This window comes from Octopus bimaculoides, chromosome 11 (assembly GCF_046866305.1).
Source record: "Octopus bimaculoides isolate indiv1 chromosome 11, ASM4686630v1, whole genome shotgun sequence".
Taxonomy (NCBI): Eukaryota; Metazoa; Mollusca; class Cephalopoda; order Octopoda; family Octopodidae; genus Octopus; species Octopus bimaculoides.
In genome coordinates this window covers 28,175,251-28,187,750 of record NC_142938.1, presented here as the reverse complement: position 1 = coordinate 28,187,750, position 12,500 = coordinate 28,175,251, and the positions used below count along the sequence as shown (strand labels likewise).

The following is a 12,500-nucleotide window of genomic DNA, read 5'->3' as shown; positions in this document are numbered from 1 at the left end:
ATAAAAATTATGAAGTAGTTGTTGGAATAGTAAGTACACAGAACTTTATTATTAACACTATTGTCATCATTATTATTATAAAGGTGGTGAGCTGGCAGAACTGTTAGCATGCCAGGCAAAATGCTTAGTGGCATTTCGTCATCTTTATGTTCTGGGTTCAAATTCAGCTGAAATTGACTTTGCCTTTCATCCTTTCGGGGTCGATAAAATAAGAACCAGTTGAGTACTGGGGTTGATATAATTGATTTACTCCTTCCCCACAAAATTTCAGGCCTTGTGCCTGTAGTAGAAAGGATTATTATTATTTATTCTTTTTGTCTCAGGTTTTGTTGTAATTTCTGGAGTCTTGCATGCGTAGCGGGCTTGCTACCTCCAGCTTATGGTACCATGCTATCTGTTCTTTTCAGCTATCTAATCCTTTCTTGATTATTCTGGCCGTGCCAAGGAGGCAAACCTTTTGTAATAGTTTTACTTTGCACTCTATTCCAATTTCCTTTATATTCCTCTTGATGCCTTCTGATACTGTCCCCAAGGACCCAACAATAATTGGCACTGTCTTCATCTTCTTCATTTTCCATAGCCGGGTTATTTCGTACTTAAAAGGATTGTATATGTCTGTCTTTCTGCCTTCCTTCTTCACTATTCATGTAGGTCAAGGGGGCAGGCAACATCAACTATATAGCACATGTGGTGCATCTTGTCCACCACCATTAGGTTTGGTCTGTTATGCTCTAGTGCCTGTTCTGTTTGGACTGGGAAATCTCAGAGGATTTTTCAGATTTCCAACTCTGCCATTCTCCACAGTTTGTGCTCATACCATGTCTTGCTTCTCTCTGGCCACCACTTTTTGCACACTTTCCAATGTAGCACATTCACTACATTATTATTATTGACAAAGTAGTGAGCTGGCAGCATTGTTTGCACACTGGGCAAAATGCTTAAAAGCATTTCATCCACTTTACGGTCCGAGTTCAAATTTTGTCTACTTTGCCTTTTATCATTTTGGGGTCAATAAAATAAGTACCAGTTGAGCACTGGGATTGATGTAATCGATTTCACTCCAATTCTGATGTTGCCAATATTTGAAACCATCATCATCATCATTATTATTATTATTATTATTATTATTATTATTATTATTGAGTGAGAGAGCAGTACATGCCATCAAAGTGACACCAGGGTAAAATATACGAAGCCCAGTATACCCATCATGACTACCCGTTTGATAAGGGTACACCAGGCACATGCATCACAACCATATGTGCGCGACATGGTGATCTCATATCAAGATAAACAGCGCAAGACCTCGCAGGTGAACCCCAGTTGGAATTTTCTTCAGGTCGAGTAGCCCATCCCACTCAAAAGGTCCCTGAATAAGGGTTGTTTAAGGATATTGAACGAAACACCCATGTTTCCAGAGTTGAATTATCCAAATCCCAAAGAGTTCCTCTCAACACATGACAATGATGCTTCCTTTTTACTTCTACTCATGATCAGAGATGCACATATTATTATTATTATTATTATTTTTATTATTATTATTATTATTATTGAATGTTCTGGCAGTGAGCTGGTAGAATTATTAGAGCATAAGGAAAAATGCCTTGCAGTACATCCTTTGACTGTTAACGATCAAAGTTTAAATCCAATGGAAGTCAACTTTGTCTTAAATTCTCTTCTACAAGTCAACAAAATATTCTTTTCTACTCTAAGAACAAGGCTTCTTAATTCTGGTACTTAATTTATCAACCCCAAAAGGATAAAAGGCAAAGTCAACCTTGGCGGAATTTGAAAGTGTTTGTAAATATTGAAACATTGACTCAAAACATGAGGTAAATTGTCTGGAAAATAATATAATCTTATTAACAATGCTTCATATCAGATATTTAGATATACAGTATACTTTTATATAGTTGCTAGTATTTGCTAGAAGTTTCTGGGGGAATTAGCAGAAAATAATGCACTTTTATACTAACAAAGAGGGAATAAAATTTTCTTGTTTATTAATGTTAAAGAGCATTCTAGGAATAACATCATGAAATGAGTGGATAACATTACAGTTGTAGTAGCAGCCATAGTAGTAACAGTTGTAGTAGCAGCCATAGTAGTAACAGTTGTAGTAGCAGCCATAGTAGTAACAGTTGTAGTAGCAGCCATAGTAGTAACAGTTGTAGCAGCAGTAGTAGTAGGAGTAGTAGTAGTAGGAGTAGGAGTAGTAGTAGCAAGAGTAGTAGTAGCTTTTGTCGCAGCTGTAGTGGTATGCATAGTTGACTTAGCTGGAACAAAGCAGTATTAATTAAAGAAAACTTCAAAAAAGTAGAAGAACCTCGATAGACAAAGGAATACAAAATCTATATGAAGTAATTTGTAACTGGAATTTGAATTGAAGAGAAATTCTGGACATACGAAAATGGGCTGAAAGGTTCACAGGCTGACAATGAAGATATGATGCTAGAACTGTGAGATCTTACATGCATTTATTTCAGTCCTTCTTATTGATAACTGCATTATTTCATTCCAGGTAAACTGGCATCTGACTGTTCAAAGAAGACTTCAAAACCCAATAGCTAGTAGCAATTTCTCTTGAAACTTAACAAAATTTGGCATCGTGGTATTATCAAATACCTGCAGAAAAAGGCTTTAGCACCCCAAGGACACTCATGCTGACATGCTTGCTACATGAGAGAATGACACTCAAGTTTTATCAACAGTACAAAAGTGGGCAGCTGAATTTAATGGAGGAAAGGAGAGACCTGGAAATGACCCAAGGTCTGAACTTCCTGCAAGTGCTACCACTGAGGGAAACATTGATCATGTTCACTACATGCTGATGGATGGGGATTGATTATAAATCAAATAGTCAATGCTATGTGCCTATCCTATGAGAGAGTTGAGAATGTTCTCTACAATGAGCTTATAATAAAAAAGGTGACTGCTCAGTGACTGCAAGAGTGCATCAAGCTGATCAAATCACTAGAAAATCTGACGTTTTTTCAGGCAGATCCAGCTGGTTTTCATGAACGTTTCTTAAGCCAGGATGAGTGTTAGTTTTACCATTTTGAGCCAGAGATAAGGTGAGCAATAAAAGAGGGAAAACTGTAAAATGAAGAGAAAGTTTGGGAAAATCCAGAAACCCTGTAAAGATTTGGGAATATTTTAGAAGGAGAAATAATTTTGTAAATATAAAGGCCCATAAATGATCTATGTTGGCCATAAGATTGGATTGGGAAAAGAGCATACTTTGGAAAGATTAGAGTCCTATGTAGAAGTACTGGACTTGAGTATGAATATTTTCTTGTGCATGTAGTGGGTGAAGTTTTCTGTTCTGGCATTAGGCTAAGAGCTTGCTTTCTGCAAGTTCTTGAGGAATATTCTCTTTTATGCTCTGTAGATGTTGCATCTCTTGGTAGCATTCAAATATAGTCTAGACTTTTTGGCGATCTTCAAGTCTATGTCAAAATTTGTAGCATTTTCTTTTAGCTGTCACTTGTAGTTTGTGAGCATTGTCATATTTGAGTTCATGGTGATTCTGAATGAGGTGGTGTAGCTGTAGGATCTTCATCAAGTGAAGGTTTGACAATGTTTGTGCGTATGTGTGTGTGAGTGTGTGTACGTGTGTGTGCATGTTTGTGTGTGCGTGTATGTGTGTGTGTGTATGTCCATGTATAAAACAGCAAAATAAATAAATAAAGAATAAGGTTTTAAAAGATTTAGAAACGAAGATTTGATTGTATGTATTTCAAAATATATCTACAATTAGCTGATACAAAGAAATGTTTAAGATAATTACCAAGAGTAGTTGCTGGATTTGTGGAATCTGTAGTCTCATTAGCACCGTAATCGGCATCTGAGAATGAAAAATGCATTTAAGATAAACCAGCGTATTCCATAACTGAGTTGTTTCTTTTATATCATGTATTCTTCCAATATAATCAATTCAAGTGTAAAGCAAAATAGTTTAGTATTTAATCTACTCAACAACGGGTGGATAATGTTTAATGGAGTTTATATACATTATACTGGTTAGCTTGTTGTGTGTTTTAATAAAACCAGAACAGTATTACTTATCTATGGGACTTCAATGGGTGGAATATGATGAAGTAACCACACATGGATGCAGCTGAAAAAATATTTTACTATATTATAGATCATTCTTTATAATTGTTAATTATAAAGAATGATCTATAATGGCATTTGAATATAAACTCAACAGCTCCCAGTTGATGTGTGGTGCAGAAATAAATGTGATCTACTATTAAAGCCTGATATCCTCCTTCTGCATGTCATATTATTCTTATATATATATATATATATATATGCAACCATATGTATATATAAACAAACTTTCATTTGCGTTTTAGAAGCGTCGAATGTGCATTATACGAAACAGACAAGAAAGTGATATTTTTTAAGACAGTATCAAAATTGGGTATTAATATCCTTGCAAGGTGGGAAAATTTGTCAACAAACAGCCATGGGAGTCAAACCGACATCCTCCAAGAGCCTGGCTGAGTCCTTTACCATTAAGCTAAACTGCCTGCTGACAACATTCTGCCTATTTTGAACGTTAAATAGACAGCTTATTGAAATCTAACAACCAAATGTGTACATAAACATAGGCTTAGCTGTGTGATAAGAAGCTTACTTCCCAACCACATGGTTCTGGGTCTAGTCCCAATGTGTGGCACCTTGGGCAAGTGCCCTCTACTGTACCTTCGGGCTGACCAAAGCCTTGTGAGTGGATTTGGTAGACAGAAACATATGTATGTATGTATGTATGTATGCATGTGTCTTTGTGTCTGTTTGTCCCCACCACCATTGCTTGACAACCAATGTTGGTGTCTTTATGTCCCCTGTAACTTAGCAGTTCAGCAAAAGAGACTGATAGAATAAGTACCAGGCTTACAAAGAATAAGTCCTGGGTTGATTTCTTCAACTAAAAGGTGGTGCTCCTGCATGGCCACAGTCAAATGACTGAAAGAGGTAAAAGAATAAAAGAAATATATATATATATATATATATATATATATATAAGTGTATATATGTGTTTATGTATGTATGCCTGTATGTGTACAAGATAGTGTTGAATAGTGAAAATATTCTTTATTTGTGGATTAACAGTGTTACCAGTTGTTTCCAATGGAAAAAAATCACAATTCTTCAAACATTCCACTTTAGAATGATGGTGACCGTATCCATTTTGGATGGGATTACTTGGTATTACAAGAGATTATGCGAGACTTTAAAATTAATAGACATACAGATAAGAGAATGCAACTAAATTAGGGACTCGTCAGTTGTTATTTCCCATGTGTTGGCCTTGGTTTTGTGCCAATTTATAGTAGCTTCATTTTCGACTTATTTTAGAACATGGTTGTGTCCATAAAATAGGATTTGACTGCACCTCCATTTAGAGCACAGTTTAAGTTATCTTTTCGTGGAAGAAAGTTTACGTTACTATAACCTATGTTAAATCTGTAACTGGAAAATAAGAAAGTTCATTTTCAGCACTTGATGCTTTTCTGTTTCCGTAAAGGGAAAAATGCCTCACAAGCAACCAAAGAAATATGTGCAGTTTACGGTGATGTTTCTTTATCCGAAAGAACTGTATGGAAGTGGTTTGCAAGGCTCCGAACTGGAGATTGTAGCCTTATTGATAAAGAGTGATCAGGCAGACCATCCACTACAGTTGATGACCAAATCAAGTCATTAATTGAGAATAACCCACATCGCACAACCTGAGAATTAGCAGAAAGCCTCAACCTATCAAAATCCGTCATTGATGAGCACCTGGTAAAGCTTGGGTACACAAACCGCTACAATGTTTGGGTACCACATGAGTTGAGTGAGAAGAACCTTTTGGATCGCATTTCCATTTGTGATTTGCTTTATAAAGGGAATGAAAACGTGCCTTTTTTAAAGCAAATTGTGACAGGTGATGAGAAATGGATTATCTACAGAAGTGTTCAGAGAAAGCGATCCTGGAGTAAGCGACATGAGCCACCCTTAGCCACCCCAAAAGTGGGTATTCACCCTAAAAAATTCTTGCTTTGTGTCTAGTGTGATTGGAAAGGAATTCTATACTATGAGCTTCTCCCAATTAACCAGACAATTAATTCTGAGAAATACTGCACACAATTGGATGAGTTAAAAGCAGCAATTCAAGAGAAACATCCAGAATTAGTCATCAGGAAGGGTGTTGTTTTCGAACATGATAATGCAAGACTGCATGTTTCTTTGGGAACCAGACAAAAATTGCTGCAGCTCGGCTGGGATGTGTTACCCCACCCTCCATATTCACCAGATATTGCTGCTTCGGATTTCCACTTATTCAGGTCTCTCTAGAATAGTCTTAATGGTAAAAATTTCAATTCCTTGGATGACGTAAAAAGATACCTTGATGAATTCTTTGCCACAAAACCACCTCAATTATGGGAAGAGGGTATTTTCAAGTTAAAGGAAAGATGGAGACGCATTGTGCAACAAAATGGTTCATATTTGGTTGATTAAAAATGTAATAGCAAGTATTTATTGACCTTTTTCTTTCCTTTAAAAATCAGCACAAACTTTCCTGACAACCCACTATTTTGCAAGTATTTGTGTTAATTATATTATGCGAGAACATTCATGTATATCTATATATATGAATATATAAATGTATACTAATGTATATATGAATATATGAATATAATGTCTATATGAATACATACGTATGAATATAATGAATATAATGTATATACGAATATATAAATGCATACTAATATAAACAACACATGACTCACACCTACTTTTTGTAGTTGTACATACATGTGATCTTACCATTTATGGGGTTTACATAAGTTTTGAATTGCATTAGTGCATAATTTGAAAATCGTCTTGTATATGTGTTACATACATGCTTTACATATCTATGCTGTTTAGTATACCAGCACGAATTCCTGGCAGTATACATCAACCATACATATTGTGCACAAAGTTTATAGTAACATTAATATCTCAACTTTATGTTGGTTGGGTAAGTGCTATGTTGGACGATGGTCATGCTTGAAATTCATAATTTAAATTGTTTGTGCATGCAGGGAGGAATGATCCTTCTTTTATGTCCGAAATATTTGCTGTTGAAATTTATGATGCTTAATTTCTCGGTGATGCATAAGTTGCACCTGCTGCTTCATCCCTAACATTTTTTAGCCATAGCTACACTGCTTTATTTTATTTGGATATTGTTCTTGCTCCTGTCTTTAAGTTTCCATATCATATTAGACAAACATGTTATATGTCTTTTATTTTCATCTCTTAACGAAGCAAAGTGTAGAATGCATTTAATGCAATAACTTGCAAGTTACCAAGACAGATGCATGGGTAATAATAATTAAAGAAGCCACTAAAGGAGTTGCCTTGTTTTACCAGAATATCTATCAATTTTGAAGTCTTGTATATCTCATGTAAAATCCAGCATAGACACGGTTACCATAATCCTAAAATGGAACACTTGAAGAATTAAGAAATTTTTCCCCACATGAAACATTGGCAGTACTGATAATCTACAAAAAGTATAGATAAATACATATGCAAATATATCTCTCTTTCTCTGTGTATAAGCGTTCGAGACATACACACTTCACGTCTGGCTGTACAGCCCTTTTGTTTGTTTATTTCACCGTTTCGTTTTCCTGTCTTGTTTTCCATCCGCCACTACCCTCCACAAAAACAATTTAATTTGTGTTCGTGAGAAGAACCATTTTAATGATGCATACTGCCTTAATTCTTCGAAACGCCAGAGTTTTAATGGTGGCGGCTGATGAAGGGGTTGTTTCTATGTGGCCTGCTTGTTTGTTGCACCTTGTTTACCATTTTTGTCCTTGTTCTTTTGCCACGTCATGTACCCAGTTATGTATCTATATGTACATGTGGATGAACGTATATACATACATGTACATATATATGCATATACTCATATATTGTTTATATATATATATATATATATATATATATATGCAGGGGTTGGACAAAATAATGGAAAGACCAAGCATCATATCATCATAATTTTGAAATATCTATAAAACCATCAAAAGCTTGTTTATTTTTATGTCTTTTGATTTATTATTAGTGTTGCTTAATATGTTTTGCTAAAACTGCTGTTTCTTTTCAGATATCATCAGAAAAAGGTAATTAAGATTCATTAAAATGACAGATCTATCGGACTTTCAAAGAGGTCAAATTGTTGGTGCTCATATGGCAAACACTAGGGTAATGAAAACAGCCGAAATGTTTTGTGTATCAAGAAGTACTGCTTTGAAAGTAATGACAGCCTTTGAGAAAGAGGGTATAACCTCCTCGTCGAAACAAAACTCCAGAAGAAAACCAAAACTTTCAGATAGGGACCATCAAACTCTTACACAAATTGTTAGAAAGGATTACAAAAGTACAGCTCCTACAATTACTACAGAGCTTAATGACCACCTTGAGAACCCAGTTTTCAAAAATGCTGTTCGCTGGGAGCTGCACAAAGCTGGATTTCACAGGAGGGATGCAATCAGAAGACCACTACTTTCAAAAACAAACATTGCAAAGCGTTTAGAGAGGAGTAAAAACCTACAGAATTGGTCCCTAGAGCAATGGAAGAATATTATTTTCTTGGACAAGTCATCCTTTACCTTATTTCCGACCACTGGCCAAGTATATGTGTGGAGACAGCCAAAAAAAAGCATTTGATCCAGACTGCCTTCTTCCGACTGTTAAACATTGAGAAAGATCTCTGATGATCGGGGGGGGGGGGTATATCTTGGAAATCCGCCAGCCCAATGGTTTCCCTTCATGGCAGAATTAACAGTCAAGATTATTTAAGCATTTTCTCTGGTCAAATTCATCCTATGGTTGCAGAACTGTTTCCAGAGGGAAATGCAATCTTTCAGGATGATAATGCACCATTTCACACAGCTAAACTTGTTACTGAATAGCACGAGGAACATTCTAGTGAAGTTGAACATCTTATCTGGCCATCACAGTCCCCAGTTTTCAATATTATTGAACATTTATGGTGCATTTTAGAAAAACAAGTAAAGAGTCGATGTCCTCCACCATCATCACTGCAAGAACTAGAGACTGTTTTAGCTGAAGAATGGACAAATATTCCTTTGGAAACAATTCAAAGTTTGTACGAGTCCACACCTCATAGAATTCAAGCTGTAATTACTGACAAAGGCGGTCCTACCCTATGTTAAAGTAAATTTGTTTGAAATATTAAGGTGTTTCCATTATTTTGTCCAACCCCTGTATATATATATATATATATATATATATATATATATATATATATATAAAGATAGATAGATAGATAGATAGATTGCATGCACATGTATACACATCCAGCTTTCTTTCTCTCACTGCCCCTCTCTGCACGCACACACACACAATAATACATTATAAAACAGCTGTTAACTGTAATTTAAATATTAGCCTTTATCTTCACACCTGTAACTCTTGCCAGTTGTTGGCCCTTTACAAGGCACACATTATGTTGCTACCATACATAGGATACCTCTGTGTCTTTCTAAGCAACCTGACTAGCTATATCTTGTTGCAGCTTACTTCCATATACACACTTCTATCACAACAATTCAGTTTCAGCTTCTGAAATGTTCTTCAATATTGACATCATTGATGTTTGTGAAAGACAAATTGTGCTCAAAATAGATAGGAACAAGAGATGGCAAGGAAGAGATGGCAGATAGTGTTGTTGTTAAAGCTTGCATTTTTTTGTCTTTTTCTTTTGACTTCAGGAAGCTCAATATCTAATCTGTCTTTATAAAATATATGTCACACAAACATTGGTTAGAATATTTTGTGAGCTGCTATTAGAGAAGGAAGGAAAAAGTAAAAGCATAAAAATACAAGTTACTTACATGGACATAATCCACACATTGTGGGACAGGTGTTTGGAACATTGGAATACTTAATACACCATTCTGGTTTGTAGTAACTACCACAGTAATAACTATCTTTGCCTTGAGAACAATTCACTATAAAGAACAAGAATTAATACAGGAGACAAAATGAGGAATTGGTTTTATTGGGAAAATAAAATCTCACTTCTATGTGAAAAGTAATATTACTCAATATTTAGTTACAGAGATTACAGGAATTATATGTGTATGTAATGTAAACAGTGAGAAATACAAAAAAAAATGTAAGTAGGGTCTCTTGAGGTGTGATAGATGCATATGTGACTTAATTAACAAAAGAGCTGGATATGGTGAAAGAATAGTTGTTAGTATGAGGAAGGAGACAACTTGTTCATTATGATTCTGTGTGTAGAAGTAGACTGCATAAAGGCTGTGTGAGATGTGTGATAGCAAAAGGTTGTGGGATAAAGACATGGACTGAGTGTGGAAGATCTACTTGAGAGGCTGGAAAGAAATGACACATGCATGATGTATGAGATGTGTCATTGAAGACATCAGCCGATGTATCCAAGTGAGAAATGTTCTGGTTATGGGCAAGTGATGTGAATGGGTGAGGACTGGTAGACGAAATAGTAGTTTGTAGTGATAGAAAATGATGATGCAGGTGAGAGAAGAGTGAGAAAGATGTGTGAAGTTTTGGAAAAGACAGTTCTCAAGATGCTGAGCCTAATTGATGTTGAATTGAAATAGTATTAAGCATCACACTGGGACTTATTTAAGACTGTAACTGTATGGAAAAGCATTTGCTAAAACAGTGATAATAAAGACAATGACAACAACAATGATGATGATAGTGATGATGATGATAATGATGGAGAAGGTTTACCTAAAGCTAATCTATTTTGTTTAAAACAATCAATGTCATATTATATAGGAACATAATAATAGAATATAACTTCAACAGAAACAGTGAATGTATAACAAAACTCACAAGGATAATTTCAGAACTAATTACCGTCCATTTTTCTTTTTATTTGATATTATTGTCATAGTTGTCATCATCATCATCATCCTCATCATCAACGTTAACAACAACAACAACAACAACAACAACATTTTATCTTATATTTCTCCACCCAGGGTAGTTTGGGTAGATTAGCTACAGTATATAACAATTTATTTCAATCAGCATCGTGTCTTGGGAGGCCTGGTCCCATCAACATTATAAGCTGTTCTTTATCCAACAGCAGTTGTCAATATACAACACTGCCAACTCACCTGTACAAAGGATGGTACAATTTGGGATTTCTTTTTGTACTTTAATTATTATTATATATAAATAGTTTAAATATCAATATTAAATGAATATATTTACTTGAACATTCTGGTCCAGAAAAGTATTTCGAACCTTTACATTTGCAATTACAACTGTCATCAACCCTCCAACCATCATTCAGACAAACCTTTCCTTTACAATCTGAAAGTAAATTAGAAAGTTTCCATGACTTAATATATTACATTATTGAATTATGTCAGAAATTACATTTTAATTATCATGAATTTCTGATAAAAATATAAAAATAAAAATGGAAATATTTTTAAAAAAACAATGCTTTTGTCAAGTTGTAAAAAGGTGGATTGATGACTCATCATCCGTTCACATTTGCCTGATCATGTCTGACCATTGGAACAGTGTATTTTATGGCATGATGCCCTTCATGTTACCAACTTCCCCTTCCTGTTTCCGAGCAAGGTAATAATCTCCCAGCCGAGTGAACGAATCTCAGACAGTTCAAACATGTTTTATGGAGAGTGGTAGAAATAAATGACACTGCAAGAATGAGCCTTTTGTTTTGAACGTTGTGCTACACATGAAGACTTTTGAAGGAGTCTGGACCACGCTTTTGTGGTGGACTGCTAGCAAATCAACCATCAGAATGCTATTGTTTACACATGCAAACTCACACAAAAACACACACACACAACAAGCTTTCTTCAGTTCCCATCTACAAAATCCACTCACAAGGCTTTGTTCAGCAGTGGGGTTGAACCCTAAGCCATGCAGTTGGGAAGTAAAGTTCATAAAAATACAGACATGTCTGTGCATGTATAATCCTTTTCTATTATTATTGTCTTCTGCAGTACCTTCTCCATCATTCCTTGAGTCATTGATGTGCTACACTAAATTATAAAAGACAGTGCAAGAGAACCTGCCATGGTTCTCTTGCAAACCTGTTCCCATGAAACTATAATGATACTATTATTGCTATCTGTTCTTTCTAATATTCATCACAATCCCAGTGACTTAGTGATCGGTCAACTGGAATCCTAAACCCACTGACACCTCAATTTTTTTCTGACAATTTCTTTGCTCTTTCTTAGTTACATAAACTTCTACCAACAACTTACATCATGTTAATTCAGGTGCTTTTAATATCCACTGGCTATTTGTCTTCCAGCAGACATTCCCAAGCAGTACATAAATACACTTGTCCCCTATATGACAAGTTTGACCTATTAATGAAGTTAGTCTTCTGAATCTATAATTTACTAGCATAATGCTTTTGTTACCATATTTCTGCTGAAATACACTGC

At 35.4% G+C, this 12,500-nt stretch overlaps 1 protein-coding gene across 7 annotated transcripts in view; it reads right to left on the bottom strand.

The window, feature by feature from the left end:
- The window catches only part of LOC106883929 (uncharacterized), a 284,619-nt gene that overhangs the window by 48,470 nt on the left and 223,649 nt on the right, over positions 1-12,500 (bottom strand). For 2 of the 7 annotated variants that reach the window (XM_089359712.1, XM_089359713.1), the window contains 4 exons: positions 11,281-11,382; positions 9,906-10,022; positions 3,791-3,847; positions 2,059-2,276 (listed from right to left, as the gene is read on the bottom strand). In XM_089359712.1, coding sequence (XP_089215838.1) covers positions 2,059-2,276; positions 3,791-3,847; positions 9,906-10,022; positions 11,281-11,382 — 494 coding nt within the window. The remainder of the gene's footprint in view (positions 1-2,058; positions 2,277-3,790; positions 3,848-9,905; positions 10,023-11,280; positions 11,383-12,500) is intronic. The other 5 variants (XR_016243622.1, XR_016243623.1, XM_089359714.1 and 2 more) reach the window with 3 other exon arrangements.